The sequence below is a fragment of the Colius striatus genome, chromosome 7, assembly GCF_028858725.1.
Source record: "Colius striatus isolate bColStr4 chromosome 7, bColStr4.1.hap1, whole genome shotgun sequence".
NCBI lineage: Eukaryota > Metazoa > Chordata > Aves > Coliiformes > Coliidae > Colius > Colius striatus.
In genome coordinates, this window is record NC_084765.1 from 26,999,606 (window position 1) to 27,027,307 (window position 27,702).

General features: G+C 40.2%; 1 protein-coding gene across 3 annotated transcripts in view; it reads right to left on the reverse strand.

Annotated features, from left to right (window-relative positions):
- The window catches only part of RORA (RAR related orphan receptor A), a 334,831-nt gene that overhangs the window by 62,237 nt on the left and 244,892 nt on the right, over positions 1 to 27,702 (reverse strand). The window contains exon 1 of one of the 3 annotated variants that reach the window (XM_062000134.1): positions 5,558 to 5,794. The exons of the other annotated variants lie outside the window; for them this stretch is intronic. Within the exon in view, the coding sequence (XP_061856118.1) occupies positions 5,558 to 5,588 (31 nt within the window). The 5' untranslated portion in view covers positions 5,589 to 5,794. Of the gene's footprint in view, positions 1 to 5,557; positions 5,795 to 27,702 lie in introns of those variants that run through there. 3 annotated transcript variants of the gene reach the window in all.

The following is a 27,702-nucleotide window of genomic DNA, read 5'->3' on the forward strand; positions in this document are numbered from 1 at the left end:
CAGAAGAAGGTCCATCTGCCAGATGCCCTAACAAGGCTTTCTGTTTCAATTTTTCAGTCTACAGGGTTTTTTTAATCCAACAAGAAAAGAAGTCTGCACTGTATAGAGACACTCTTTTCTCATAACATAGTTATTCTTGGATGATAGAATCCTCCACTCCCTGTTAATTTTTATTGAAAAAAAAAAAAGAGAGAAAAAACTAATCTTCCAAAAGGAACAAGAGGTTTAGAAGATGGTTTCTGCACTATTAGTTATGTGCATATCCCTGAGATATAAGTCCTCAAGGAAAAGACAAATCACAGAAGGAGAGAACTATTGCTTGCTTGATCTCAGGAGTTACCAGCTGTAATTGTAAATTACAGACCAGACAAAAATAAAAAAACGGAAGATGTATTTTTTTTCTTTCATTGCAAATAATAATAAAAAAAATCAGAATAACATTCTAAAATGTTTCAGTGTCTGACTGCAATAACTAACTCTTGTCATACACAGTTATTTTGCAGGCTACGAAAACTTATCTCATGGGAATGCAAATCAAACAGAAAATGAATATGCAGGATCTCAACTTCTAATACTAGATAAAGAATTGCAAAGTTGGATAAAGTTGGATATATCTACTCAGGAGAGTCTAAGATTCGACAGTTTTGATTTAGTGTGTATAGTTTAGAAACAGACTAATTTACAGTTCTGTTGTGTAGTGAATATTAGTAATTAGTACATGATAGTGGTGATTTCTGTAGTGTACTGTAGGCAAGATAAGTAAGAAAAAGGATTTAAACCTCCTTAGAGTTAAAACTGAATGCTACATTATCCTGGAAAAAAAACCCAAACATGCAAGGCTCTCTATAATGGTGAATGAGTAAAGAAATCAATCTCTCTCACACAGGTTGGGGAAGTACACAATATAAAGAGGACTCAGTTCTTGACTGAAGTCCCTAGACACTACTCCCTGAACTAATAAATGCCAGTAGAAACATTCACCTCCCCACTGCAGAGCCAAGCTGCAAAGGCCATTGCCCTGCATCACATGCTGAACCAGCTGCCATCTTCCCCCGACCTCCCACGTCAGCTCACTGGATAAAACATGACGACAGTGTATTTGTGCAGAACCCACACCCTAAACACAAGCGATGCTTAACTACCCACCTCTACAGCCTCATCTCTTCAGGGATTATGATGGTTTTTTTCAAAAGGGTAAAGAAGTCCTTGTGTGGTGTCCATAGACTACTTGAGTTTTGCCCCAACTATTCAAAATTATCCAAGAAGAATTATTTTTAGGATTGTATTGCCACTCAGTTGGAACAGGCTCACTATTTTAGCTAGACAAGAGCTGCACACAAGTTTAAAGAGTTTGATCTAGTGAGATGTTCAGCACCCACAGTTTTCGCTGACTTAAACAGGACATACAGATTCTTCACACTTGAAAGGAGTGTCCCCAACTGAGACTTGTACAGAGCAGGCAACTGCCTTTGATTTTCACAGGGTGAGACATAAAGACAGGTTTCCTCTTCTTTTGCTTGCAAATCTTGAGAATCTTTCAAAGGCCCTGAAAAGTACACTTCAGCAATAAACCTCAAACCGATCTTATCCTGTGAATGTGATGCAACAAATGTCTTAAAGTACAAGTCAGTCATTCACATCAGGTGTATGAAATTAAAGCAGCAAGAAAAAGGCCTCCTATCTGGCAATTCCAAAGGCCAGGTTCTGTTAATATTTAGTCAACAGAAGTTCTGCACCAGGATATTTGCTAAATTTGATTTAACTTTCAATAGTCCTACAGCAAAGGCAAATTTAAACATACTTCAATTCATAAGGTGTTTTTTAAACCTATGGCAAGGTATTTTTCCATAGGCAACTGGTTACTAGTGAAAGACATAGAGTAATTACCAACATGCTAGCAGGCTGCTGCCAAGACACATGACAAAAAACATGCCAAAAGGTCAGGCTTAACAGACTCAGAAATGCTCACCCACAGTAAGCAATACTGCATAAATCCGTGGAAGGATGGCCTCTGAACAGTTCTGCCAAGTCCAGAGTGAGGAGGTTGCTGCAAGTAAAGCACACTCCCTTCAGCACTACAGCCAGGCAGCAAGGGAAATCCTGCTTACCTGCCCAACCACGCTTTGGGCAGTTGGAAAAAAAAATACAGTAAGATCCAAAAATCATGTGCGCTAATAAGGAAACCAGAGTCTATTTCCTTAAGTACGTATTTTTAAATGACTGAATTTTCATTCAGTGACAGTGTCCGTTGGCAAACCAGTTATACTTCCAACAATCCAAACACGGATCCCCAAAGTGAAACAATTTTCCTTACACCAGGTAACAATTGATTCTCCCCATCTGGTCTATCCTCCACAAAACAGCAACAGATTCAACTCTCTTGATGTCCACATAACAAAAGTCAGGATAAGTAGCTCCAATTCTACCCTAACAATAAATACACTCAAGTAGAAAAAGCTTAGAAAGTTTACATCTACTTTCCCACCAATCTCAATGTCCATATGAATGATAGTGAAACTATTGCAAGGTTCATTTTCACACTTTATAAGCTCATCAGTAGACTGAACTCTTCCATCCAGGCCAGATAATGGTACAGCTGTTACCAACACAGAGCCTGATTCACTCCATCTCTCTACAGTAAAGTAGGTACCAAAACAAGGTAAAATACCACACTTCTGAATCTAGCTCCCTGTCTTTGACTCAGCTCCCGTTACATACAGGCATGCCAACTGAATCCATGCTTCTAGTCCAGTGTAGAGCCCTTGCTCATCAGTTCGTAACAGTATTATTGTCCTTGAAGTCAACCTTGAAGCTTCTGCCAGTGAAAATTCTCACAGGAATAAGATCTGTACCAATGAATACACTGCCAAAATTATCTAATTTCTTTGCAAACTTTTACTGGTAAAACACCAAGTTGCACTCTTCTGTAAAGCCATCAGCTGGCTAACTGGCCTGCATACATAATAAACTAAGAATCCAAGGCTTCCTGAATCCTCTACACAGACTTGCAATAGTTGATTAAAGTTGATGTAAAAGCCCAGCAAGCTACAAAACACATAGTCATCATGAACTTTGACGCTTCACCATTGCTTTTCTTAGAAACAGATAGGGAAAAAAAAAATCTCTTTCCTCTTTGAAACCAGAAAGTTACACTTCTTATCACGCACTCTTGTCTTAAGGATGTGTCCAACCTCTTTGTTGGACTAGTCTGTTTCCCAGCTCCTTAGGTGTGCTAGCACAGCTAGCAATATGTTGACAGCTGGACCGAAACTGTGCTCATTCAAACCTGAACTACAGTTTGGAAGTCTGAGGACTTCTCAAAATTCAAAAGAAAGCACGTTTGCCAGGACATTATGCTGCATGAAAAATACAAGGATTCACAAATTGCTTTCACAGGGTATCATTTTGGACTACCTGAACAGTAACAGAAAATAATTCATACCCTTCTTTTTCATTAAAAAAAAAAAGTCCAAAATAGAAACCTCTAACATCCCATAGTCTCCTGCAGATCATAATCGTCTATACTTTAACTTCAGAACTGTAAAAAATAAGAAGCGCCAAAAGATGCCAGTTACAGCACTGAAAAGACATAAAATACTCAAATCATCTACACATTTTACATTTTTCCCTTGTATCTTAGAGCTTCCATAAAACTACATTTCCTGTGCTACTGGTCTACTTCTCTCAAATCACAACACTGGATCACAGATCTATTATTTCACGGCAGCCAGAGGTCACTTTAAAACTAATGACAAGACATTTCCTCCAGCTGAACCCTGTCCAGCAAATTAGAGAAAGGATAAGGAACCAAGAAAAATCAAACAGTACAAAATGTGAATGAAATGTTTTGTAGAAGTACTCTGTAAAAAGTACAATGACTTAGTATTTTCATAATAAAGCCAGTAGAAATTACACTTAAAGAAAATCTTGGGCTCTGACAAGATTTTACATCAGCGTGGAAATTGGTTTAAATGAACCTCCCAAGAGAGTAAAAAAAAAATATTTCGAAGATGAACTGCTAAGAGTTGTGTCTGCACTTTTACAACACAGCTTAAGTCTCTGTTCAGACACATACAAGGCTGATTATACACTCCAAATTTTTTAGATTTGTGTACTTCCCTTCTTTTATTTATTTCAAAATTTGACTCCACAGTTTCAACAGGCTTGTTGAGGGATACAATGGTAAATTCTTACCACAATATGTAGAATTCGATGGGACTGCTAAAACATCCATGTAGTTCATACTTTAAAAAATGCATTTCCTTTTGTTACAGATGCAAATATTTGAATCAACACAATTTTCTTGCCAAATACATTCAGCATGCCTAATGATTAATGAATATAGTACTTTTCTTTTTATTCACATAGGCTTCTCTCCAAGAAGAAAAGGAAGCCCAGTAATTGAAAATTACTTTGCCTCAAACACTATGCTCCTATTGGCATGCATTACCTACTATTCTTACAAAGAGGAAAAAAAAAAAGGAAACAGTCTCTAGTTGAAACAGGATTCTTTCTTTTCACAGAAATATTTTTTAGAAGAATAAGTTTAACCTAAATTCAAAATCCATGAAAATATTTTAAAGGATACAGCTCTAGTATTTTAGTAGGAACATGAAATTCACACATCAACACTGATATGCTTTAGATGACTATGAAATAATACCGTCTTTCAATAAAAAGGTTACCGGTTTTAGTTTTAGTTGTTTTTTTTAAAAAAGAAATCCAACTATAACTCTAAAAACTTGGCAATTCAAACTTCTACCATGGACCTTATCTTACTACAAAACAGGGCGGACTATAAACAAATCTCTAAACTTCTAATTTCTCATCAAAAACTTCATTTGACTCTCATTACGAGGTGGCATCAACAATGAGAGAAAACTTCACGTTCTAAAAAAATAAATAAATCACCAAGTAGCTCTGATTTTATTTTTTATTCTAAAGCCTATTAAAAGTGAGCACTTATGAGAGCATTTTAGCCCCATCAGCTACGTACAGGATGCTGCACGTTCTTTTCCCCTTTGATAGAGCCAAATTTTACATCACGGATTTTCTACGACGGCTTGAAGAAAATAAGACAGCTCGTCTCCGCTTTACACGGCTCCAACCACGTCAATCACAACTTCTCCCTCCAAAAAGCCGTGTCGGCAGAAAAGCTATCTCTTACCCTCTAACTTGAACGCGACAGCGTAAAGGGCAGGGGCTCCGCGGGGTCACCGCTCCGCTCCTCTCCCTGCGTGGCGCGGCCGCCTGCATCGGCGGCGGTCCCGGACAGGACCGAACCACCCCATCCCTCCGAGCGCTCCTGACAACCTCCCCCTGCTCCAGGGGCTGCCCGACGGGTCCCTGCACCGGCGGCAGCTGACGGGGCAGGTACGGGCTGCGCCGCCCCCCTGCCCGGGGCTCCGGCAGGCCGCCCGCGGGCGAGCGGGGCCGCCTCGCACCGGCGCACGGAGAGGGGAGGCCACGGCGCACCGCACCTCCAGCTGGCCCCGTCGCTCCTGGGCCGGGCTCCCCCCGTCCCCGCGGCGCGGCGGCTCCCGCGGGCTGCGCCTACCTTTCATCGCGGCGAGCACAAAACACATCATTTGTCAGGGGCGAAGCGGCGGGGAGCGGAGCGCGGCGGGGAGGGAGGCGGGGAGGAGAGGCGGGCCAGGCTGGGCCCTCGGCGTGATCCACCGCCGCCGCCTCAGCAGCCGCCGCCGCCGCCTGCCAGCGGAGAGCCGCGCCGCGCCGCCATCCCCCGGCCCATATGAGGCTCCATGTGACCCGCTGACATCAGGCCGGCCCCGGCCCCCCGCCTTGTTTACACCGCTCGCTCCGTCCCCTCCCTGCCGGCGCCAAGGGGCGGCGCGGGCAGCCGGTGACGGGCCGAGCCCGGCCCGCAGCGCCGCCCCCGCCGGGCCCTGTCGCTGGCCCGCAGCCCGCTGTCAGCGGGACCCCGCCGCACGGCCTCGGGAGGCGGCGGGAGCGGCAGGTGCGGCGCGGCCCCGCCTGCGCAGCGGCGTGCGGGGCTGTCCGGGACCGGCAGCGGCGGAGCGGCCCCGCAACCCGCCCCGGGGGAACAGCGGGCAGTTACGGGGCTGGGCTGCAGGAACTGGAGAGGAAAGGAACAGAGGGACTGGGCTGTGGTGGCGGTGCCTGCAGCCACACGCGTAACTGAGCGGGAGATAACGATCGGCGCTTCTCAAACACCCGAGAGCACCATCAGCTTGCCTTTTTTTTTTTTTCCCCTTCCAGTCCTCCACTGAAGTTCACCTTCCCCCAACCACCTTGAAGTTTTAAGTAAAAAAAAAAAAGTAACCGTAGTGAAGCTACATCTGGGCACAATACGACTATTAATGTAATGTAGCAGTCGTTGACTTAATGATCAAGCAGAACAGCATTTGCATTTTAAGTGTCTGGTGACGGATTCGTGTTCTCTTAGGATTTACTTGGATCGTATGAAGCATTATACCACTGCTGGAGTTATTTTCATATACTCTGTAGCATCAGTTGTCGCCACACTGTCAGTTTGCAAGATGAAGTTTTGCATCGCTGACACACAAACATCCACACTGCAAGAGGGGCAGTGCAAGACTTAGCACAAAAAAAAAAAAATCCAACATATGAGAAAAACCCACTCTGCTTTGGTGAAAACTGCAACTCAATATTTTTTCCAATTCCCCTCTTAGCCTCTGCAAGAGCGCGTCACAAAATATAAAACTGCAGAAAAGCCTCAATACATTACAAGCTATTTAATAGGGGGCAGAATAGAAAGTTTCATAATAATTTTATCAGAAGTATAAACATTTAATGAAATTGAGACAAGGGAAAACAGATAAACAGAAGCCAGATTAAGCATCTTAATATTTGAAACAAAGCCCTTATGAGAGGAGGACTCTGAAACAACCTGTTACTAAGTAGCCTCTAATGGCTAATTCTTACCTCATTCTTTAATGAGTTCTTAAAACATATTATTTAAACGTGCTTAGAAGCTATCCAGGTGTACTTGCCATTTATCAGTCTAGTCATTCAAGTTCCATTAATGCAAAATATTGGTTTACATCTTCCTTATTAAAAAAAATTTCCAAGACCTAATCTGTTGCAGTAGTGTATATTTAGCAGATATCTTTGGCATAAAATTTGAGATCTGGGTTTTTCATCCTCTCTTCCATTAAGCTATTCCTACCAATAGCAGTGCATGTATAGTGAGTGCACTGGCAGAAACCAGATGGGTTTCTGTTGGTGCAGTTTTATCCACAGCACATGTTTTAAAGTTGCTGCATGCTGAACAGAAACCTTCCAGGACATCATGGACTGAAGCAGATCCTACTAACAGTGCTGTTTAGAGCCCTTTAGAACCTGGAAAATGATGCTTTTACACCCTGGCCAGCTGCTGCTTCTGCTGTGGAATTTAGATGCAGTTAGAAAACCTGCAGCATGCACAAGAGAAAAGAATGATGTCTTAATGTAATGCAAGATTAGATTGCTGTAAACATTTCATTCTGACACAGCAAGTAATGTCAGACCTATGACTTGAAAAACGTCACAGTCCATTAGTGCTGGTCCTCTTGTCAGACATTTAACCTTAAGGTACATAGCATTACATTATTACTGATCTGTATTTGTTTCCAGTCCAGCTGAAATGCAACTAGAAATCTGAAATGACATCTGATGTGCTAAATGGCTACAGTAATAAGCAGGCAACACAGATGTTGCATTCTTACAAATTCCTTAGAATGGTTCCTTCATTAAATTGTAGAAGATTGGTCACTAGGCATTTTAAGTAAGCAGAGCATACTCAAAACAGACTATTATTTGTTATCAATATCTCATCTAAATCCATCTGCTAACTGACTTTTGGATGTATAAACACATAGAATCATAGGATGGCAGGCGTTGGAAGGGACCTTTAGAGATCATCTAGTCCAATCCGTCTGCAGAAGCAGGTCTACCTAGATCAAGTCACACAGGACTGCTTCCAGGTGGGTTTTGAAAGCCTCCAGAGAAGGAGACTCCACACAATGGCAAAATTGTCAAAAATGTCAAAAGCCTTGCTGAAGTCAAGGTAGATGACATCTACTGCTCTCCCCTCATCTAGCCAGCTGGTTATGCACACATAGAAGGCTATCAGGTTGGTCAAACAGGATTTCCCCTTGGTGAATCCATGTTGACTCCCCCTGATAACCATCTTATGCTTCATAGGTTTAGTGACAACATTCAGGGTGAGTCCTTCCATCACCTTTCCAGGAATGGAGGTGAGGCTGACCAGCTTGTATTTTCCCAGGTTGTCCTTCGTGCCCTTTTTGAAGACTGGAGTGACATTGGCCTTTCTCCAGTCCTTAGGCACCTCACCTGTCCTCCATGATTGTTCGAAAAAAGATGGAGAGCACCTTAGCAACCACATCAGCCAGCTGTCTCAATTGTATTGGATGCATCCCATCAGGTCGCATTGACTTATGAGGGTTAAGCTTGGCCAACAAGTCTTTAACCACTTGCTCATCCACCAAGGGAAACTCCTCTGCTGTCCAGACCATCCTACTATCCTTGCTGAACTGGGCTTTCTGAGGACCAGCCTTGGCTGTAAAGACTGAAGCAAAGAAGGTATTCAGTAGTTCAGCCTTCTCTGCATCCTCTGTCACCAGGGCACCCTCTGTGTTTAGTAGCAATGGGACCACATTCCCCCTAATCTTCCTTCTGCTGCTGATGTACCTGAAAAACCCCTTCTTGTTTTCCGTCACTTTCTTGGCCAGGTTTAATTCTAAAAGGCTTTAGCCTTCCTAGTTGCACCCCTGCATGCTCTGCCAAAGTCTTCCCAAGAAACCAAGCCCTGTTTCCACCTCTCATAGGTCTCCTTTCTCCCTGAGTTGTACCAGCAGATCCTTGTTCATCCATGGAGGCCTCCTGCCTCCTTCTCCCACTTTTCTAGTGAGGACACACTGATCTGGGGCTTGGAGGAAGTGGCACTTGAAGACTGAACATCCATTCACACTTAGTTTTCTGTCTTAGTTTGACCTCATTATGAAAATTCAATTCCAAATCTGTTTCCTCCCAGTGTACCAAACTATTGCAACACTGAAAGTGTTACTCAAGCTCAGGCATTGTATCAAATGACAACACAAAGTGCCAGTCAAATAATACATAGCTCTCAGTATTACACTTTACTTGGCATGCAATTGCTCTCACTGTCATACAGCAGGGTTTCATCTGGTTTCCAAAAATACTTCCTATTTTCCAGGATCATATACTCTATTGTGATTGTTAGTCAAGCATTTGATAAATGAAACAGAAGTGAAACATTGCAAGACTGCAAAACTACAAAAACTGTGGGTAACATGCAAAAACCACAGGTTACATGCAAAAAACCTCGTCAGATTACATGCAGTTCTTTCATCAATTTCTGCAACCAAAGGCCACCAAAAGGTATTAAATCTATGTATGATCCAGATTAATTAGAAGTAGACCCTGGCCACAGTGTGTATTCATCCTTCACACCACCACTTTTCTTCAGGAAAGACAGTACAGGGGGACAGGTGGGCCTCTCACCCAACATCCAAGTCACCATTGCTCCCTTTGCAGGGAGCACACGTTTCCCACAGACATGAGTGGTTCTGTCTTCCCACAGACCCTCTCCCTAAACTGTGCTGCAGCCTCTCCACAGCTTCAGAATGGGGCCGTTTTGGTGCAATGGAAGTTCGCATTTCAGCTACAGCGCTGGCAGGGAGCAGGCTGCCCAGCCCTAACATGGGACTGGCCCATCACTGTCAGGACAGAGCGGTGGCTCGGTGGGGACACAGGCCGCTCCTCGCTCCTCCTTGTGGTAGACCACTTATGAAACAGTTAGCACAGGAAGAGGACCCCGAGGATGCGAGATGCACTCCTGTTCTTGCATGACAGATAAAAACTAGTCAAGGCAGTTGCACTCTCACCTGTCTCATTCACACCTTCCTTCAGTGTCCCACTCCCAAAGGCCTCCACAACTGAGGCAATCTGTGAGCAAAGGGTCTATTACAGCATGTACTCGAATTCTAACCACACTCAGACATCCAGGAACTATAAATGTTGAATTGCTTGTTAACATATTGTATAACCTTATCAGGTATTGCTGTGTGTTATATCGATATGAAAAGTGTTTAACTTGTCAGCCTAACTACATGACTCCACAGCAATCAAAGGGAAACAAATGTTTCTAGCAACCTTCTCAACCTCTGCTAGGCAAAAAGTGTTAAACTGCTAACAAAGAAAGGAAAAACTTCTATGATGGCTAGTAGCTCTAGTAATAGGGGAACCACTATTTAATTGAGTATTCTAAGCACAGGACAGAAAATATTGAAAAGCTCTCCTCCTCCACCTCATTTTAAACATACTGAGCAAAAGAATAAATTCAGCTTTTAAGATGAAGCAATAACTACTCCTAACTGCTTGTTCAAAGACATCTCCAAACAGAAGTAGTTTAAAGGCAGCTAATTAAGGAAGGATGTTTATGTTGTTCTAGCTTGGAACAGGAGTGGAGACCATTTCTGCAGACTGTTGGGTCATGTTTTGCATTCTTGCCTAAATGAAGCTGCATTGTTAGGCTTAATTCAAGAAGAACTTTGAGACCTCTTTATCACTACAATTTAAGCTGTGAATAATAAATATAGGATGTGACCACCACCTTCCTTCCCTGTATAGCATAGAGGAAAAAGTGCTCTTAAAAGATGAAAGTGTGTCATGTAATAACCCCTGTCTCAAGGAGGTAAAACCACACAGGGTTGTCATGAAGCTGAAGCTGTCAAACCACTATGAGGTACAACATTTACCCACTGCTCTGTCACTGTCACAAACACAACTGCATGCTAATCTCTTGCAGGGAAATGACCGCATGCTGCATTCTCCCATGGAGATGAAAACCTTCCTTACTGGAAAATAAACATAGTATAACAATTTTTCAATAAATCATCCAGGGCAATAAGTCGTCAGTTAGAGCAGAGAGAGTTTCTTCACTTGGTTAAAACAACCTAGAGCTAAGTTTTCCATGTACTTTTTTGCTTTTATAAAAGGTCTTAGACTGTCAGTACAAATTTACATATGCGTGCAGATTTTTCATTGTTTTTCTGAAGTTTTCGTATTATTGTAATGACAGAGGTTCTTTAAAACTCCTGTAGGAAATCCTGCATTGATTTAAATAGGTAACAGTAACATTTAGAAAGGTTCAAGTATTTTTTCCTCTATAGAAACAGCTATAGAAAATTCATTTCTTATTAACATTTATTAGCTTCTCTGAGGAGGTAAACCCTGTCCAGAGAAGGTGACAGCAGCTATCTGATAAATGGGAAAAAGCAGGGGATACTGAAAGCAAAGCTCTTCTCCAACTACAACCCAGCCACGTGTCTTAATGCCTGGTGAAGTGTTCAGGTCCCAGCTCCTACTAGAGATGCAGCTCTAGATGCAGCAAGAGTTTGAGACACCTAACAAGTTCCAAGCTTTGGAAAGTTTGCTACAGCCTTCTGGCTCCTTACACAGCAATAATAATTTGTAAAACCATGCAGGTGCAACAGTTACAAGAGCTTTGTTTACCAAACACATCCAAAACAAAGTGTAGGAAAACTGCAGCTCTAAATGATCTTTAAAACACAAATCATTGTTCTATCCACTCTATTGACAACGTTTTTTTTAAGGAGTTTCTAATCGGCATATGCAACACTCACAAAAAGAAAATTAACACAATTCCCCCCTCTAGATTTAGTAGTATTTTAATCTTCATTTATTTCTAGCCCTCCAAGTAGCACATTGGTGAAGACAAAGCTAAGTGAGGTTGTCCTCATTAAGCTGCCTCTTTTTCATCTATTTTAAACTGCTACTATGCTGACCCTGCAATCATACCATTTTGCTTCAGACAAAATACCTTCCTAAATTCTTGCTGAGGAGATATGCTTTTGTGCAGTATGGGCCTGCAGCTTAATCAACTTCCACTCACAACTTCCTATTAAGTACATTACTATCCAGAACTGTTGAACTAGTTTGCTGTCCTTTGCCAAACAGCTGCTACAGTTTTGCACCTGGTGAAATGAATTACAAGTAGACAAAATGTTTTGGGGTTCATCTGGATGAAAAGTAAGTCCAATGCCATTATTATCATCTAAGTGTGCTGTTGGCAGTAAAAGATTTTAAAGATCTGCTCAACTGGACTGCCACTTAGTTTCCTCTGACCTTGAAAGGATATATTTGCTGCTTTTCAAAACATAAGTGTAACAGCAGTACACTTTAGAATGAAAATGATTAGAAAGATGAGATGGTGGCCCATTAATCATCTGCCATCATCTGAAAGTGAGTCCATGAAAACATTACAAGATTGTCAAGAAAATGATCGAACTGGACTGAGTAACATTCCTCTTTTCTACACACCTAAAAGGGGGTTATGAGGTGACTGATACTGGATTCCTGATCATGCTGCCACTGTTGAGTCCCTGTTTGATCTCAAAGAGATTCTTGTCTATACAGTTCTGAAGCTGTCTTTGATCACATTACCAAATCTTTCTACAGTGTCCTAACATTAATGCTGCCAAAAAGCAAGAACTGTTACAAAGCTGAGAGCACTCTCTTTTTCATGCATAATCTTTCCTGGCTATTTTTGGCCAGTGTTGCTTGCCAAAATCTGCAGCTGTATATAGTTCAGTTTATCCCTCTTGGTGGGGAAAAGTCAATGGATGGTGTAAAACCTGCTGTTGAGATGGCTGTCAGAAGAACAAAGACCAGCAACATATTGGTTATCCTCAAGGAAACCATTTTAAGTATCATCATCATATAATATTTTTTGACATAAATAGGCTCTCCAAAGAACCCCCTTTCCTGGTCAACCTACTCAGAGAGTCATGTTGGTTGAAAGAAACTTCTTCAACATTTCTTTTTAATCTTCAGAAGTCCTTTTGCTCCCTATCAGCTTGATGTTTGGGCTTCAGTAACCCAGAAGCAGCCCTTGTGAAGCTGCCCAGTTAATAACTGAACATCCTACTGGTGACAAATGAAAACAAATGCCTGAGTGCAGAGATACTGCCTGCCAACTGTACAGGTGCTGGTGCCTCTTGCAGGCCTGCTGACAGAACTAAGTGCTTTGGTCCCTTTCTGAAAAATACTACATTAGTTACAGTATTGGAAAAGTTCCTACTTGGCTAAAAAAGCCTTTTACCTGTACCTTTTTTAGTCAGTTTTATGGGCAAAAATTGAGTTTCACAAAATATTATGAATAAACATCCCAAAATGCAGTGCACAGAGTCATTTGCAGAAGAACTACAATGTTCACACAGATACCACGTTTTCATGCATTCCCACAGAAAAGCAAAATGAGAACTAATACGAATGCTCCAAGCCTCCTTGTCTCCACCAGCAAATTTATGACTGACCTGACCACTAGCACACTGATCAAACGATGATGTGTGTTCTTTAATCTGTGTATTTCTGCCCTTTCTTCAATCATCAGGGATCTCCCAAGGTGGGAGAAAGGGTAGTAGTGAGCAGTGGGGTGAGATGAAGCAAGACAGATTTCTTTCTCAGAATCTTCAAATATATCCAGCCAGATGCAGCATCAGGAAGGAATCTAGTGATTTTTTTTGCCTTTTCATGAGGAATAATTCAACAGTCAAAATGATATGAGCATATCCCAGTGGATCTTCTGCCACTCCATGTGCCTAGGGCATTAATAGCGCTTTAGCCTCTCATATTTCCTCTCTGCTTATGGCACATGCTCTATTGAGAAACAGAATGCTTCAGCTATGCTTAAGAATAACCAGAGAAAAGTAATAGTCTGCCGTCTACAGCAGCCAAACAAAACTGTCCCTTCTGCCTATAAACTCTGGAAACTATGTCTAAATCATAGCTGCCAGAGAACAATTGAAGCCCTTGCATACGGAGTTAAGGGGGAAGGATGAAGATGCTTCATGTATTGCGTTCACCCTGCACCCACTTCCAGATTGACTTGGGAGAAACTATAAGTATGACAAAATTTGAATTGTTTCAGGTCATGCCCAGTATCAGGAGTCCATCTGATGCTATACAAGACCAGGAAACAAATTTTCACTATTTTCAAGAATGTGATTCAGAATGGGAGCTTTAGTGGGACAAATAAGTTGTGCTGGGCACTCGGAGAACTAATATGGAAATTATTTTGCTTTCATGGAAAATAGAAGCATCTATTCAGTCAAGCAAACTAAGCAATGATTCTGCATTATGAAATACTCTTTTTATAACTATTGACATTTCAGTCGGTAGTGCCACATGTCAATAGTGGTTTTATTGCTCCCATTTAAAGTACAGCTTTCAGGACAGGATTCATCTAGGTTGACATTGTCTGATAAGCAGCATATTTCCTGCTCCTGTGAGCATATACATTATTTATACAGATTAGCATTGGAGAGTATTTGTGCTATTATAAGAAAAAATTTAAGATCTGGCACTTCTTTATGTCTCAATGGAAAATACAAGCTTTGAACCACACACGCTTTCTAAGACAATTCAAGTTCAGTGTTAGGCCTCTCTCCAGAGCTAGTCCTCAAGCCACAGTCTGTGGGCTTCTAAGCCTGTCTGACTCCCTCTTTTCCGTCACAGTACTTAAAAGACAGGTTTTAAATACTGCACATATTGCATTTTCTCCAGGTCCTTCTCAGATTAATGTTGAGCTCCAGAACAGAAATAGTGGCGAAACTAACATACTCCATGTACTAGAAGATCACTATTAATTTCTCCCATTTCTCACTTTTTGGTATTCTGACAGTGGCTGGCAAACTATGTTTTGCAGATCAAATGCTATGGTAATAAAACTTAAAAAGCCACTCCAGCGACCTCTGCTCCAGATGTCCCCCATCATGGCACCATTACATTCTTAAAATCATCAAAGAAAATTCATTACTTCTGATGCTGTTAGAGAAAAATCAATGGCAGTTGATTATGGCTTTTATGGTTTAACTTTAAGGATAAGAGAAACTTTTAAAATCTCTTTTCAAATGTCAATATAGCCTCAAATATTGTCATCAAACAAACAAAACACCACATACCCATTTAGAGTAATAAATAAATGACAACACAGCTCTTGGGCATGAAATCCACACAGATAATTTCTTTGCATAATTTTGATTGTTAGACATGATGAAGTGACACTGTCGAAGGATATTAGACTTTAGTAGAAGCAAAATAAGAAGATGATTCACTCACAAGATAATTAGTTGAGGGCACTGTTTGACTAATAATCACCAAGTTCAGAGGAAAACACCTGCACACTACCATCTTTTAGTCTGAAAGTGTGGAGAGCAGTATTCTAAGCTGATGAATTTGATTACAAAGCAGAGCATATAGGGCAGACCACCTGTAGGCAATGATCTATTGCTTCATAGAAAACCTGGTTTTATAACCTGTGTTTGTAATAGTTTGGTTCAACACAGCATTTTTTAAAATGCTATTCAGAAAGCAAACCAGGTAAAGGATTTAGAAACCCCATTTTCTTAGTAATTTAATCTGAGCTACTACCACTTGTTTGACATGAATAATTTTAAACTCATAACTTAAAACTCATTAGCATACACTCGTCTTACAGAAAAGAATCCGACAAGCATTTTTCACATAGGCACATCATTTCTGATTATTTCAATTCAATTTTAGAGGATCTTTGGCAGGGATACCGAAAGGCTTGTCAAAGAACAGGAAAACATTATGACATTCTTTCCCCATATCCCTTTCCAGAGCATGAAATATGAGGGACATTTCTAATAGAATCAAGGCTAATTTAAGAAACTGTTAATCTTTACTTTAATGCTGCTACAGCTGGGGAGGTTACCTCTAGCACATGGTAGCTGTTCTTCAGCACACATCTGTAGTCAGGTTCTAACACATACCTATTAATAACCCAGAAGTGTCTTGATTCCCAGTGTATTGTAAGTGTGTACTTTACAAGCTTCAATGAGTAGAAACACTTGAATTTAAACACAGGTTATTGCTGGGGTTTTTTTAAGCATCTAATAATTTAGAATTATTAAAAGCAGCAGACACCTTTTTAGTCATTTCTAGTTGAAGGACAAAGAGGATTTTTTTTTTTTACAGACTGAAAACTCCTTCTCCAAAAGAGTAGTTTTACTATTTTTAGAGAGCTGATCTCTAGAACTATGACTGATATTGATTTGTATTTTCAGTTAAAGTGCATCATCAGAGCTGTTATACTTGATATCTGTTCAACAAGTCTATCACAATTACACAAGCCACAGAAAGTTGCGTATTAGTTACAGGTAAGATACGCTGCATATAGTGTGCCAAACCTTGCCTCGTGTATGCATCTGACCGGTCCTGCTGAAACCAAAGGGATCTCTCACACTTATGAGGCTAGCAGCATTGATCCAGCATTTCAGAGCATGGCTCTTCTGTGGACTGCACATAAAAGAGCAAGGTGTTCTGCAATACTTGGGACAGATAAGCAATCGTCAAATGAAACAGAGCATTGCATGAGCTGGGGTGTGAAATAATGAGATGTGAGATACGTGTCAAAGAACAAAAAACGTGTTAAAATAATGACTCAAAGGAACAGGAAGTATATCAATAAAAAGTGAAAGATGAAAAAGACTGTACAAGATCAAGGTATGTTAAGTTTCTCTATGTCACCATCAGAATTACAGCAGTGAGAAGAACATCTGCAATTCACTAATCAGAGAGAAAGTGATGGTCTGCCCACTACTGAGGTAAAGCTGGATGAGGGGTGGAAAGATGAGCCTTGGGTACATTGCTAAATGGCTTCAACATGCTGAAGGAACAGGTGACATCATTTTTAAACAAATTTGAGATGAATGGAAGCTGAGTCACTTTAATAGAAGAACTGAAGAAAACTTCAAAAGAAGGTGAAGAAAAACTGAATTTCAGAGATATTGATGGGATCTGCACCAAAATGTGGAAGGACCAAGTTTCTGAAGCACTCCTAAAGATAGTTAATACAATACAAAATGAACAGACATTGCTGTCAAACAGGAGGAGAGCTACTGATATGAAACTGCGAAGGTAGGGCAACCTACCTTAATGGGAAAAATGGAGAGGACTTATGCTATTTTTACCCAGAAGAATCATCATCATTTTTTTCAGAAGCTTCTGCTTAACAATTTTGAGAAATCGTATAGCAGAGATGTATCATAAAATTCAGAGTATTCTGATAGAAGCAGTTACTTAAAGATTACATTTTTCTGTAGCATGTTTCTGAACCATGCAAAAACACTAGAAAACTCTTTCTGAGCCCCTCAGCTTTGAAAGAATGTCACAGCATTCTCTGTGACAGCTTTTTGACTCTTCTCAGTATCTGATACATCTGCTATATTTCCATCCAGCACTGAAGTGAAAAGGAGACAAGTAGCAAATGGGAGCTGGCGCTAACAGAACCTTGAAAGCTCTGTAATCAAAATGAAGTGTGCTACAGGAATGCTCACCAATGCCCAGGAAGAGACAGACATTTCAAAACACTAGCAAGTACATGGAGTTTCCCTCAAAGTTAGGAATGTGTCAGTGCCTGTGGTAAAGCCAGTTGCCTAACATTCTGCAGTGTGCTATAGATCCAATAGCAAGGATTCCCAAGACTTGATGTTGAGGCCAGCCTAGTAAGTGATGGGAACTGTATTTGATTTTGGAACTGGGCATTTTTCCACAATATAAGAAGAGAAAAACTGAGGTAATTCTAGGTCCTTGTTATCTTTGCACTTTTGTACAGTCAGAGTCTTGAAGTCCCCTGGGAAAAGGAGAGAAATTATACAGAGGAATGAGCCTCGAGAAACTCCTGGAGATCTCTGATAAGAATGGTTAAGAGAAGGGAGGAGTAACTGCTCCTGGAGATTGAGTGCCTCGTGTTCTTCAGAGTTTCAAGCCACTTTGTTCAGAAGCCATGATCTCCTGAAACAGGCTCTGATGGGAGCCCCGTGGACCGTCCCAACCCACAGTAAGCTTTCAGATATACATTGATCTGTTACAGGAAAGAGACCATTTCAAAGCCCTAGATGTTTTCATTCTTTCTTTCTAATCTTGCCTACTCCTTCGTTTCATCCATATAAATGTTAGCCTTGTCACACGGTATCCAAAGCCTCACAAAAGCATTTGTTCTGTATTAGACTTCTTTTCCATTTAAGGCTGGTACTCTGCAAAGAGTAATGTACATAGTTTCATAAGCGGAAATTAGAGCGTGATTTTTGCCTTCACAAACTTTAGCCCTTCCTCTTTAGTTGTCTAGTGATCCCAAACTGAAAAGATGCCAAGACATTGCAATAGAAATGCTTTGTTGGCTTTGTCAACTAAATAAGAAAGCAAATGTTTTCAAGCAATCTTGTTTAAATCAAACCTGCAAAATATTTAACAGCATTAAGAAGGAAGAAAAACACTGATTTTTTCTATGATGAAATGGAAAGGAAAATTTTATAAAGCCATTAAAAGAAGACCCATATTCCCTGAACACAAGAACTAAATCTCAAATCTGGTCCCCCAAATCCATGCAGGATCAGTGATATACCTGTATGAGACAGGTAGCAGCTGGGGTTCATGTGTGGGTTTCAGCCAGTGTGGATACAGTAACTAGATCTGCCATTTTCCTAGGTGTTACATTTTTTCAGGTGAAAATTGAAATACCAAGTCCTCAGGTATGATAGAACTTTAGAGGTAAACTTTAGCAAGGGGAAAAAAATCAGGTTTTGTGCCGGGTGAAAACTTTCAGATGGTTTGTTACAGATATTTCTTTCTTCAAAGGCTCAAATACTTGTTTTCACTACTTGCAGCACTAATTAAAATCATTTCACATGCAGCTTACTAGTTCCTTTTAACTTTAATTTTCTTCAAGAAAATAGAAGGGCAACCTAAGGAAGCATGAGCTTGGCATTAGATGGTTCTACCAATACTACAGTTTGTGATTATTTCTTGTATCATGATACTGAGTAGGATACAATCATCCAAAATTGTGAGATCCCATTCTGCCACATTTCATGTGCTTGTTGCTGGAGATGTGACAAGTCACTGATGTGATCCAAAATCCAGCAAAGACATAAAAACAAACATGAAAGACAGTAGTAGCATGAGCAGCTGAATGCCTGTAGGCTTCTCACTCTAGGAAGATGAAATATCTCACTAGATGAAGATCTAATTGTTTTCCAAATCGATGAAGATAAAGAAATGAGTAGGGAAGGACTGTCAAAGGCAGTGTGATACCACCAATGGTGTACAAGGGGTTTACAAGAGTCTGGATTAGGGACACAGCAATATGGTAGTATCTTGGTGTTCATCTTATTACTATAAATAATCAAGCCAAAACTCAACAAGGTCACATTTGAAAGCATTATCTTGCCTCTTCAAAAGATATTATTCCAGGTTATTATTTTATCCCTTATCACTAGGAATAATCAATATTAGTGTGGATATTGTTTTTTCTTGATGGCAACTCTGAGCTTTGTTGAAGGGGAGCTGTCGGAGTGGTACGTTGTAGTTCCTCCTGCTAGTACCAGGCAATGTTGTGTGTATGTAGTGCAGGATGCGATGGCATCCTGCCTGCACAGCACTCCTGCATGTGCCTGTCAGCCCTAGCCCTGAGAGCTGCATTTGTAGCTGTGGGATTTGCAGGGAGATGATGTTCAAGATCACTATTCAAAAGACATGTGCATAAATGAGGGACAAGATTGTGACTGACAATTTCTTCCGATCTCCCCCTGAGTTACCATTTCCAAACTTTGATTACAGGGTTAAGAGAGTTTTCCTCTGTATCTGTGAAACCAATCCCATGCACTCTAATGGCTCTTGTATAGGTTAGACAGACAGGAGTCTCCCTGAATCAGTGTGATGTTCACACCTCCATCCTCTAATTCTGGTAATAAATGTGATGGTGTCTCAACAAAACAGGAAGCTTTTAAAAATTAAGAGGCAACACAGAGAAAACAAAAGCTTCACATCACATTATTTCAGAAACTTTGGAAAATGTTGTTTTTTGAACAACAGATATTTCCTGTTTTTTTCTCTGTTTTCTAGACAATATGGCTAAATATAGACCCTCATTTGCTGTCTCAGTCTGCATATTTTGTTCAAATACAAGTATGATAAAATACTTTGAGGACTAAGACTTGAGATCAGAAACTCGGCAACGGAGCTTATAATGTGTTTCATGAGGTGTCAGATGGCCTATAATGGAACATTGGAGTAGAATTCAAATAGACCCAAGGTTGTAAGAGTTATTCAACAGTGAGTTAATGAGAGCACTCCTTTATAAAATGAAGGACTTCAGAGTGCTTTTATTGAAGCATAGCTTCTTTGAAAAGCATTTACTATGGAAACCAAGCTCTGTGAAAAGATCCAGAATACAAGGGAAACCACAGGTATGGTGTCTGAACCAGCTTTCTGACCAGGGAAACAAGAATTTTAAAGCCTGGTGGTAGGGGGTGATTGGATAGGAAGATAAAAATCCCTGTTCAACAAAAGCAATGTCTGGTATCCTATCTTGCAGACTGCAGTTTTTGGCGATAAAGAGCAAGCTGTTACACTCCTCCTCTATATGCATTTCCATGGCTTCAGAATATTTCATTAAAACATATTTAAAAAAAAGGTTTAGCCATTTAGAGTGGGGTTTTTTCACTCATCATAAGCAATTGTAAGCTCTACTGATGATTTGTCTAGCTGACCTACCTATAGAGAAGTGCTGGAAACAAAACTGCAGAGACTTCAAAAACTCAGGTCCAACCAGGAATGTCTGGATCAGCCGTTGCACATGGAAAGTAGAAACTGCTGTGAAATGGTACAGATCTCGTACAAGCACAGGAAATGATCACAAAGCAAGAAGCCTTTCACCTCAGAGAAACAGATTAAACTCCCACGTTCTATTCAATCTTTCAAATCCTGGTGCAACAGAATAGGGATACATGGGCTCACTCTAACCAAGCACTTCACTACTGAGCTAACAACACTGTTTATATACCTGGAATGTGTTTTCCTATGCACACCTAGGAGGTGTTCTTTTATTCTCTGTTTCTGCAAAAACAGTTTCATGCAAAAGGTTCAATAACTGCAAGGTTACAGGACATGAACTTCTCATAAATCAAGCGTTAAAACAAGTCTTTTATGAAGAAGAAATTGTGGGGAGGAGACCACTGAAGAAAAACCATCTACTGAGTTTGTTCACCAGAACTAGATGGAAAGCAAAAGAAAATCTGAGCTGCTTTGCAACTTCTTTTCAACCAGGTGAATGGAAAATGTGCTGAGCTACACATTTCAATATTATATGCCCACACCCAAAGGATGCACAGGGAGTGGAGTTGAACAGAACTACATGTTCCTTCTTCAAATTGCACCTATTATCTAATATACCAGTAGAAACATTTCCCACAATAAGAATATGCATACGCCTTAAAAGCTGTTTATTTGGCAACTTTGATGTATACTTCATTAAAGTATTAACTGGCATATCATCCTCCTAGCTTATTGCAGTGATTTAGGAGAAAAAGTTAACGCCAGAGAACAGAATAATGTTTTGCCCACATTGTAAGCATGACAAAAAGAAGCACAGACTTGCTTTTTTTTGGATCAATTTACACAGCTTTACAGCCACAGACTGTTTACATGGATGAGACAGACTGAAGTGTTTGTCCTGCATTATAATACTGTTAAGTGAAGACAGCTGGATTCTATTCTACCAAGAACATCAATGAACAGAGATGCCAAGTAAATTCAAATGAAGAAACCAGTTATCATTGAAAACAGCACAAGTCAGAGGTAAGGCAGAACTGGATGCAATTAGATGATGGTCTGCATTAAAAAAGTTAAGAGAAGAATCAGAGTGCTTTCAAGTTGAACCAATCAAATGAAAAACAAAGAAAACAAAAATATTGCACTTTTGAGTTGTCAAACAGAATAATGTCTCCTTCAGTAATGGTAGCGATTCCTTCCCACTTCACTAGGCCATGAGAAAATAAATGGTACCCCTCAGATGGCCATTTTGTACCAGGTATTACTGCAAACCAAGCCTGCAAGCTGTCCACGTAGTTCAGAAACCTCTTCCTCTTGTATATGATTTCCAGAAGACTCCATTGTGCACTCAGAAGCAGTCCTTTCAGATTACATCTAAAACAAGCTGCACCACAGGTCCAGAACTTTGGGTCTTCAGTTCTTCACCTGGATGTTCTGGAGGAGGCCTCTCAAATGCATTTGGCGAGCAATACATTCTAGTTTTACTGCTCTAATGAAGAACTGCTCAAAACACTTAGGGGCAAACTGTTTTGAAAAGATTCATGCTGTGGGAGCATGTAAAGGATTCTGTTAAAAATACTCCATTTAGCTTGCAGCTTAAGCAGGAAGCGAACCAAAACACAAAATATTTCTACACACAAAGAAGCTAGTAGGGACCTTCATATATTTATCTCTTGTGGCTTCTCCTTGGGTCAGAAATGACCACAGTGCCAAAAGCATAGCACATCAATGATTACCCAGTCCTATTTATAATTCCCATATGCCAAACAACTGTGACAGAAGGCTCACCATAAATTCTGTCATTTTCCATTTATAAATAATATATGGTTTGCTGAAATGTTTCCACAAATAGTAGGACTGCACATCTGCAGTAACACACGAAAATGGGCGAATCCGCATTATTGACAGGTTTTTAAAATACCTATAAGCAAGTTTGTAGTTTGTCTATGGCTACATTTATTTCAGTTGGCATTATCCAATCTGTGCATATTTACTGGGTATAATGTTACTATATTTATATTACTAGTGCATCCAAGTATATTTTTGGGAGGGTAAAAAACTGAGGGAGTGGTGACTGAGTCAGACTTCCATGTATTGGATTTCCTTTTGGAATAGGTTTCCCAAGGTATCTAATTTCACTTGCACTGTATGTCTGTGATTTCTCAATGTCTAATTGATGGAAAATATTATGTCTGTGTTTTAATCCAATTCCTAAAAGGCATTCCCTTTATATGGTTATAAGTACTTTAGTTGGGCATGCCAGCAGACTTTTTGGTATTGCCATACCAAAGAAATCAAGATAGATTTTCTGTAACGGGCATAAATTCCTGTGGCAGTTGGGTCTTGGCTTAACTGTCAAAAGTATGTCCAACAATATACTCTTAGAAGTCATAAAGTATTTGGAATATCAAATATTTGAAAATAACTTCCTAAAAATCTATATGGATCAAAAGAAATCCTTAAGACTGAATCCTAAACTTAAGGAATGAGGGAAAAGAAAAACAAAATAACAAGAACTCTATTGCTAACTTTGACATGATAAGAAGGAACAAGATATATGTAAAAAGAAGCCTCATTTGTTAACATGGATATGTTGGGTAGGTCCATCAGGAAGAAGCATTTTGGTAGGAGAAGAAATAGCAGAAGGTATTTTTAATTTAAGTTTACAAGGATCACATTCACCCCTGATTTATCTCCACTATAATGGCACTTTACAGTAGGAGTTGCTTTGCCTCTGAACCATCAGATCAGAATCTGATTCTGCAGGCATTTAGAAGCCCAGGGACAGGCATCTGCTTCATTATCATCTTCTTTCCAACTAAGATCTGCAGAATGGACACAAAGGAGATAAACTTCAATAAAGAACTATAATACAGCTGTCATTCCTCTGCTTTACAAAATGCATCACTTTGTCTGGATCTGTATCACAAAAAGGATCACTAAGGAAAATTGTTGATGAATTCAAAGGAAGTGGAAAAAGGGTAACTAATAGAAGATGTGCCTAGAAAAAGGAAATAGATAGATTTGTATCACCAGTTTCATGTGCAATTGCAAAATCATCTCTTCGGCGTGTACTTGGTTCCAGCCTCTTGGCAAGGCCAGCATGCAGTTCAGAAGGAACTGTGAAGTTTAGATCCTGAGCAAGCTATCAGCAGCTTGGTGATCTATCCAGACTTGCTGTTCTGATCAAGGTCCATCCATGCTAAAACAGATGAAAGAACGCTTCAGCCACAGTGTTCCAATTGTTGTTCAATTCCCAAGTGGCAACAAACAGCTTACTCCAAAATTACAGGTCCAGAACACAAAAAACTTACTGCATAAGTGGAAAAAAAATAATCACATATATGATTTCTGCTCCAGGAATGTATAAGGTTGAGACTGTTACAAGTTTATAAGACTGTTACAAGTTGAGACTGTTTATGTTAAAAAAATATACTTCATGCACATTTTTTGTGTGCTAACAATTCCTATATTTATTTGTAAGCCATTTGTACTAATCTCATGAAGAGAAGGGTATAAGATCCTGCCATTACTATGAATAGCTCCTATTAACTGTGTGCATAATGGCAGAACAAATTCTCCCTACTTTCAGTACTTATCACATTGAAAACTGTGACGAATTACTGCTCAGGGAAATTCAGGATTCATTAACAAAGTGAGAGTCCAAAAATCTGTACTTTAGGAAGGAAGAACTATATAAAACTGCCGTCTCTGACTTACAGTACAGTATAGTCAAATTTCAATTAAATCCATGTAAACAGAACTGCAGATCCAAGAATGGGAAAAATGCTGTTTTGCCACAGAAAGAACAGCTCATTTTGGGAAAAGATTAAATCATTATACTTAACCTTTACATTCCAGAGGAATGCCAAATCACCTCACTTTAGCAAGGATAGTCATGCAAACCATTATAAATTAAATAAAAAATCTAGGAGAAAAGTACAGTTGAATTCCTTCTGGGAATGGCTCCTACAAATACAAATCAAACACCAGTGGAGAAGAACATAATACCAATTCCTGTAAATCCAAGGTTTACAATTCTTCAAAAATCTCCAACCAATTAAGTCCATGGAGGCCATAAAAGCCAGTATCATGTATGAATATTCAGGCAAACTCTAAACATACTTGCACATACAATACAAATAGCATCCCTAGCCCACTTATCAGCAAGGTTTCATCTGGATTCCCAGGAAAACAGCCTGATGCTGTGTCACACCATGTTTGAGAAGCCTACACCAGGAAGGTGATCACAGTATCACAGAATCTTAAGGGTTGGAAGGGATCTTGAAAGACCATCTAGTCCAACCTCCCTAGCCAGAGCAGGTCACCCAGATTTGACCATTTCAGTGTCATATAGAAGAGGCCATGTACATACACTGTCCATTTCAGAGGATAGAAGAGGTCAGGTACATACAGACTCACTCACACTCCAGTTACCATGTCCAGCTAAATTACCATGTACCATCAAACAACAGGAGAAAGCGCCAAATCTTCAAATGCTCTGACTGCCCCAAAGCACATGCAGTTACATTGGAATACAACTATACTATTTTTGCTTCACAAAACTGGCCATACAGCTCTGAGTGGTGAGATTTAGATATACCTGACGGCTTAATTCAGAAAACAGACAAGTGAAATCTACTGAGTAGTTTCAGCTGACTGAGAGACTGTGGCACACCAGAAGACAGTATTTTGCTTTGGTACATCTACAGTTTCACATTCCACTCACCAAAACTTTACTTACTCTTATAGCAATTGATGCCTTTCCAAAGATACAAGTATTCTCCAAATGACCTAAACAGTTTCCCCTTTAAGCTGTTAATGACTTAGTCAATCACCATGAAAACTAACAAGGAATATGGTAGAGAGAATAAGGGGATAAGAAGGTTGCTTCTGCACGAAGTTGGGTAGTTCTATGTTTTTCCCCTCTTTACATCTTTCAAAATGTAATTGTTCTAAAGAATCAATTACGATCTGAAGGTTTTAGGAGAAAATCTCCCTCCTTATCTCTCCTGTCAGTATTGGGGCATATAGCAGTAAAGTTGGCAGAAAGCATTTTTTAGGCATATCTCGTCAAGAACAAAAGCAGACTCTTCCAGCTGCCTGTCAGCTTTCTGGAAGCATTGGCCTTGTAAGAGCACATCACCAAAATTCCCCCTTTGTCCCTTGTGCAGTTGTTAAACTGCAGAAGATAATGGTCTCTTCATAGCAGAAGGGCCACAGCCACTCTCTCCTCTTTGCTCTAGCAGCAGCTAGTGTGCCCAGGCAATGTGGAGAAGCTTTGACAATTTAAGAGACCTACATTTCAGCTGCGCAAGAACTCCAGACACCCATTATTTCCAAGTGCGTCTTGTCTTCCAGGCAGCATAGGCTTAAATAATACACTCCACAGGCTCCACAAGCATACTGCAAGGAGGCCTTTAATAGTTCATCATCACTGCATACATCATTTTTATTTTTTCCACTGTAGTTTTATGTCCTGCAACATTTAATCTGACAATGCTGACTCCTGGTGAAGACTTAGCAGAGTTAAAACACAAGCTTTAATAGTTATCTTTAAAATATATCATCAGATGGCCTGGGAAGGGGAAGGGGGCTACAGCTCAAAAGCAGGAGAGCAAGTTTTCCCCATTTAGGCAGTTCTTGAACAACACCTCTTGTCTTGGCTTCCTATCTTCACAGGTTAAGGTCTGATAGATAACAAGTCAGGAGAGCATCAGGAAAGAGGCATGCTTTCCAAGTGGAGTATCTTTAGTGAGATAAAATGAACTCACATTCCCATTCCATCACCTGTCTATGGCAAAAGGATGCTATGCAAGACAAAAATACTTCTACTTTTTGAACAAGGGCCACGAGCACAGTGGAGGTATACTCTTTCACAGGTTCACTGTGTTTTCAGGGTTTAGGTGTGGCAGCATTTCTCCATGTTTCCCTGGACTACTATAGAAAAGATAGTAATTTACATTCAGTTTTTCCCCTCCAAACATGCTCTGAATGGAACACAGAGCTGTGTTTCCTGATTGGCCTGTCACACATGTGGCGAGCGCTTGGCAGACACAACCACCCATTTACTCAAGAAAACATACACCCACTTATGCAAATACAGTCCATGGCAGGTTTCTTCAATTATGTCTCATTCTTTCACTGCAAATCCTTAAGAAATCACCCTTTATGCTGGCACTGTTGCTTTGATGCCTCCATTTTACAGCTAGTGGACATGAGACAATTGAAATTTAGATATGCCTTTGCCCGAGTCAGAGGAGAGTTTATGGCTAAATATGTTCTCATTAGCTTTCTGGCAGAGATACTGGAACTATTGCTGGCCTGTACGTGCCTGTATTAGCAAATGGTGTGCATAATGTTCCTACCACATCTCTAGCTGGAAGCTATTCTGGCTATGACTTCTGCCACTTTGAGTATGAAACATGCCTTTGAAAGATAAAGGTGGAAATTTTCAAAAGTTGAAGGAAGACAGGTACTCAGATCATAATGGAAGTCAGTGGAGTTTATCTTCTGAAATTCTACTTTAAGTTTCCAGTTCAATCAGGACATTTTATAAAAGTCATGTTTAGAATATCAGAAACCACATTACTAAAATTTTGCTATTTCTAAGTGATTAATATTTTAGTTGACAAGCCAGAAACCTTCAGACTCCATTTCCTTTCTGTGTGTGAGCCAGGTTAACAAAGCACAGAATAGAAAGAATGTATTTGCCTGGCACTCCATTCATCCTCAATAGTTCCTGTGACTGAGTCATTTGCCTCTACTGCTATGACTTTACACAACACCAATTTTTTAAGCACTGGCTTAAAAAATACAGATGCACTGTGACTCTGAAGCCACAGTTACAGAGAGGCTGTCAGCCAAAGGAAATATTTATTTGTATTAATACTGAGTATTGTATTAATGTTCTGTATTTGGATAGCAGTGTTACTTACCTTTTGTGCGTGTGCACTGGCCATTAAACTTTATTGTGACAGATTCATATTAGTGAGATATTCAGTAAAACTTGGCTAG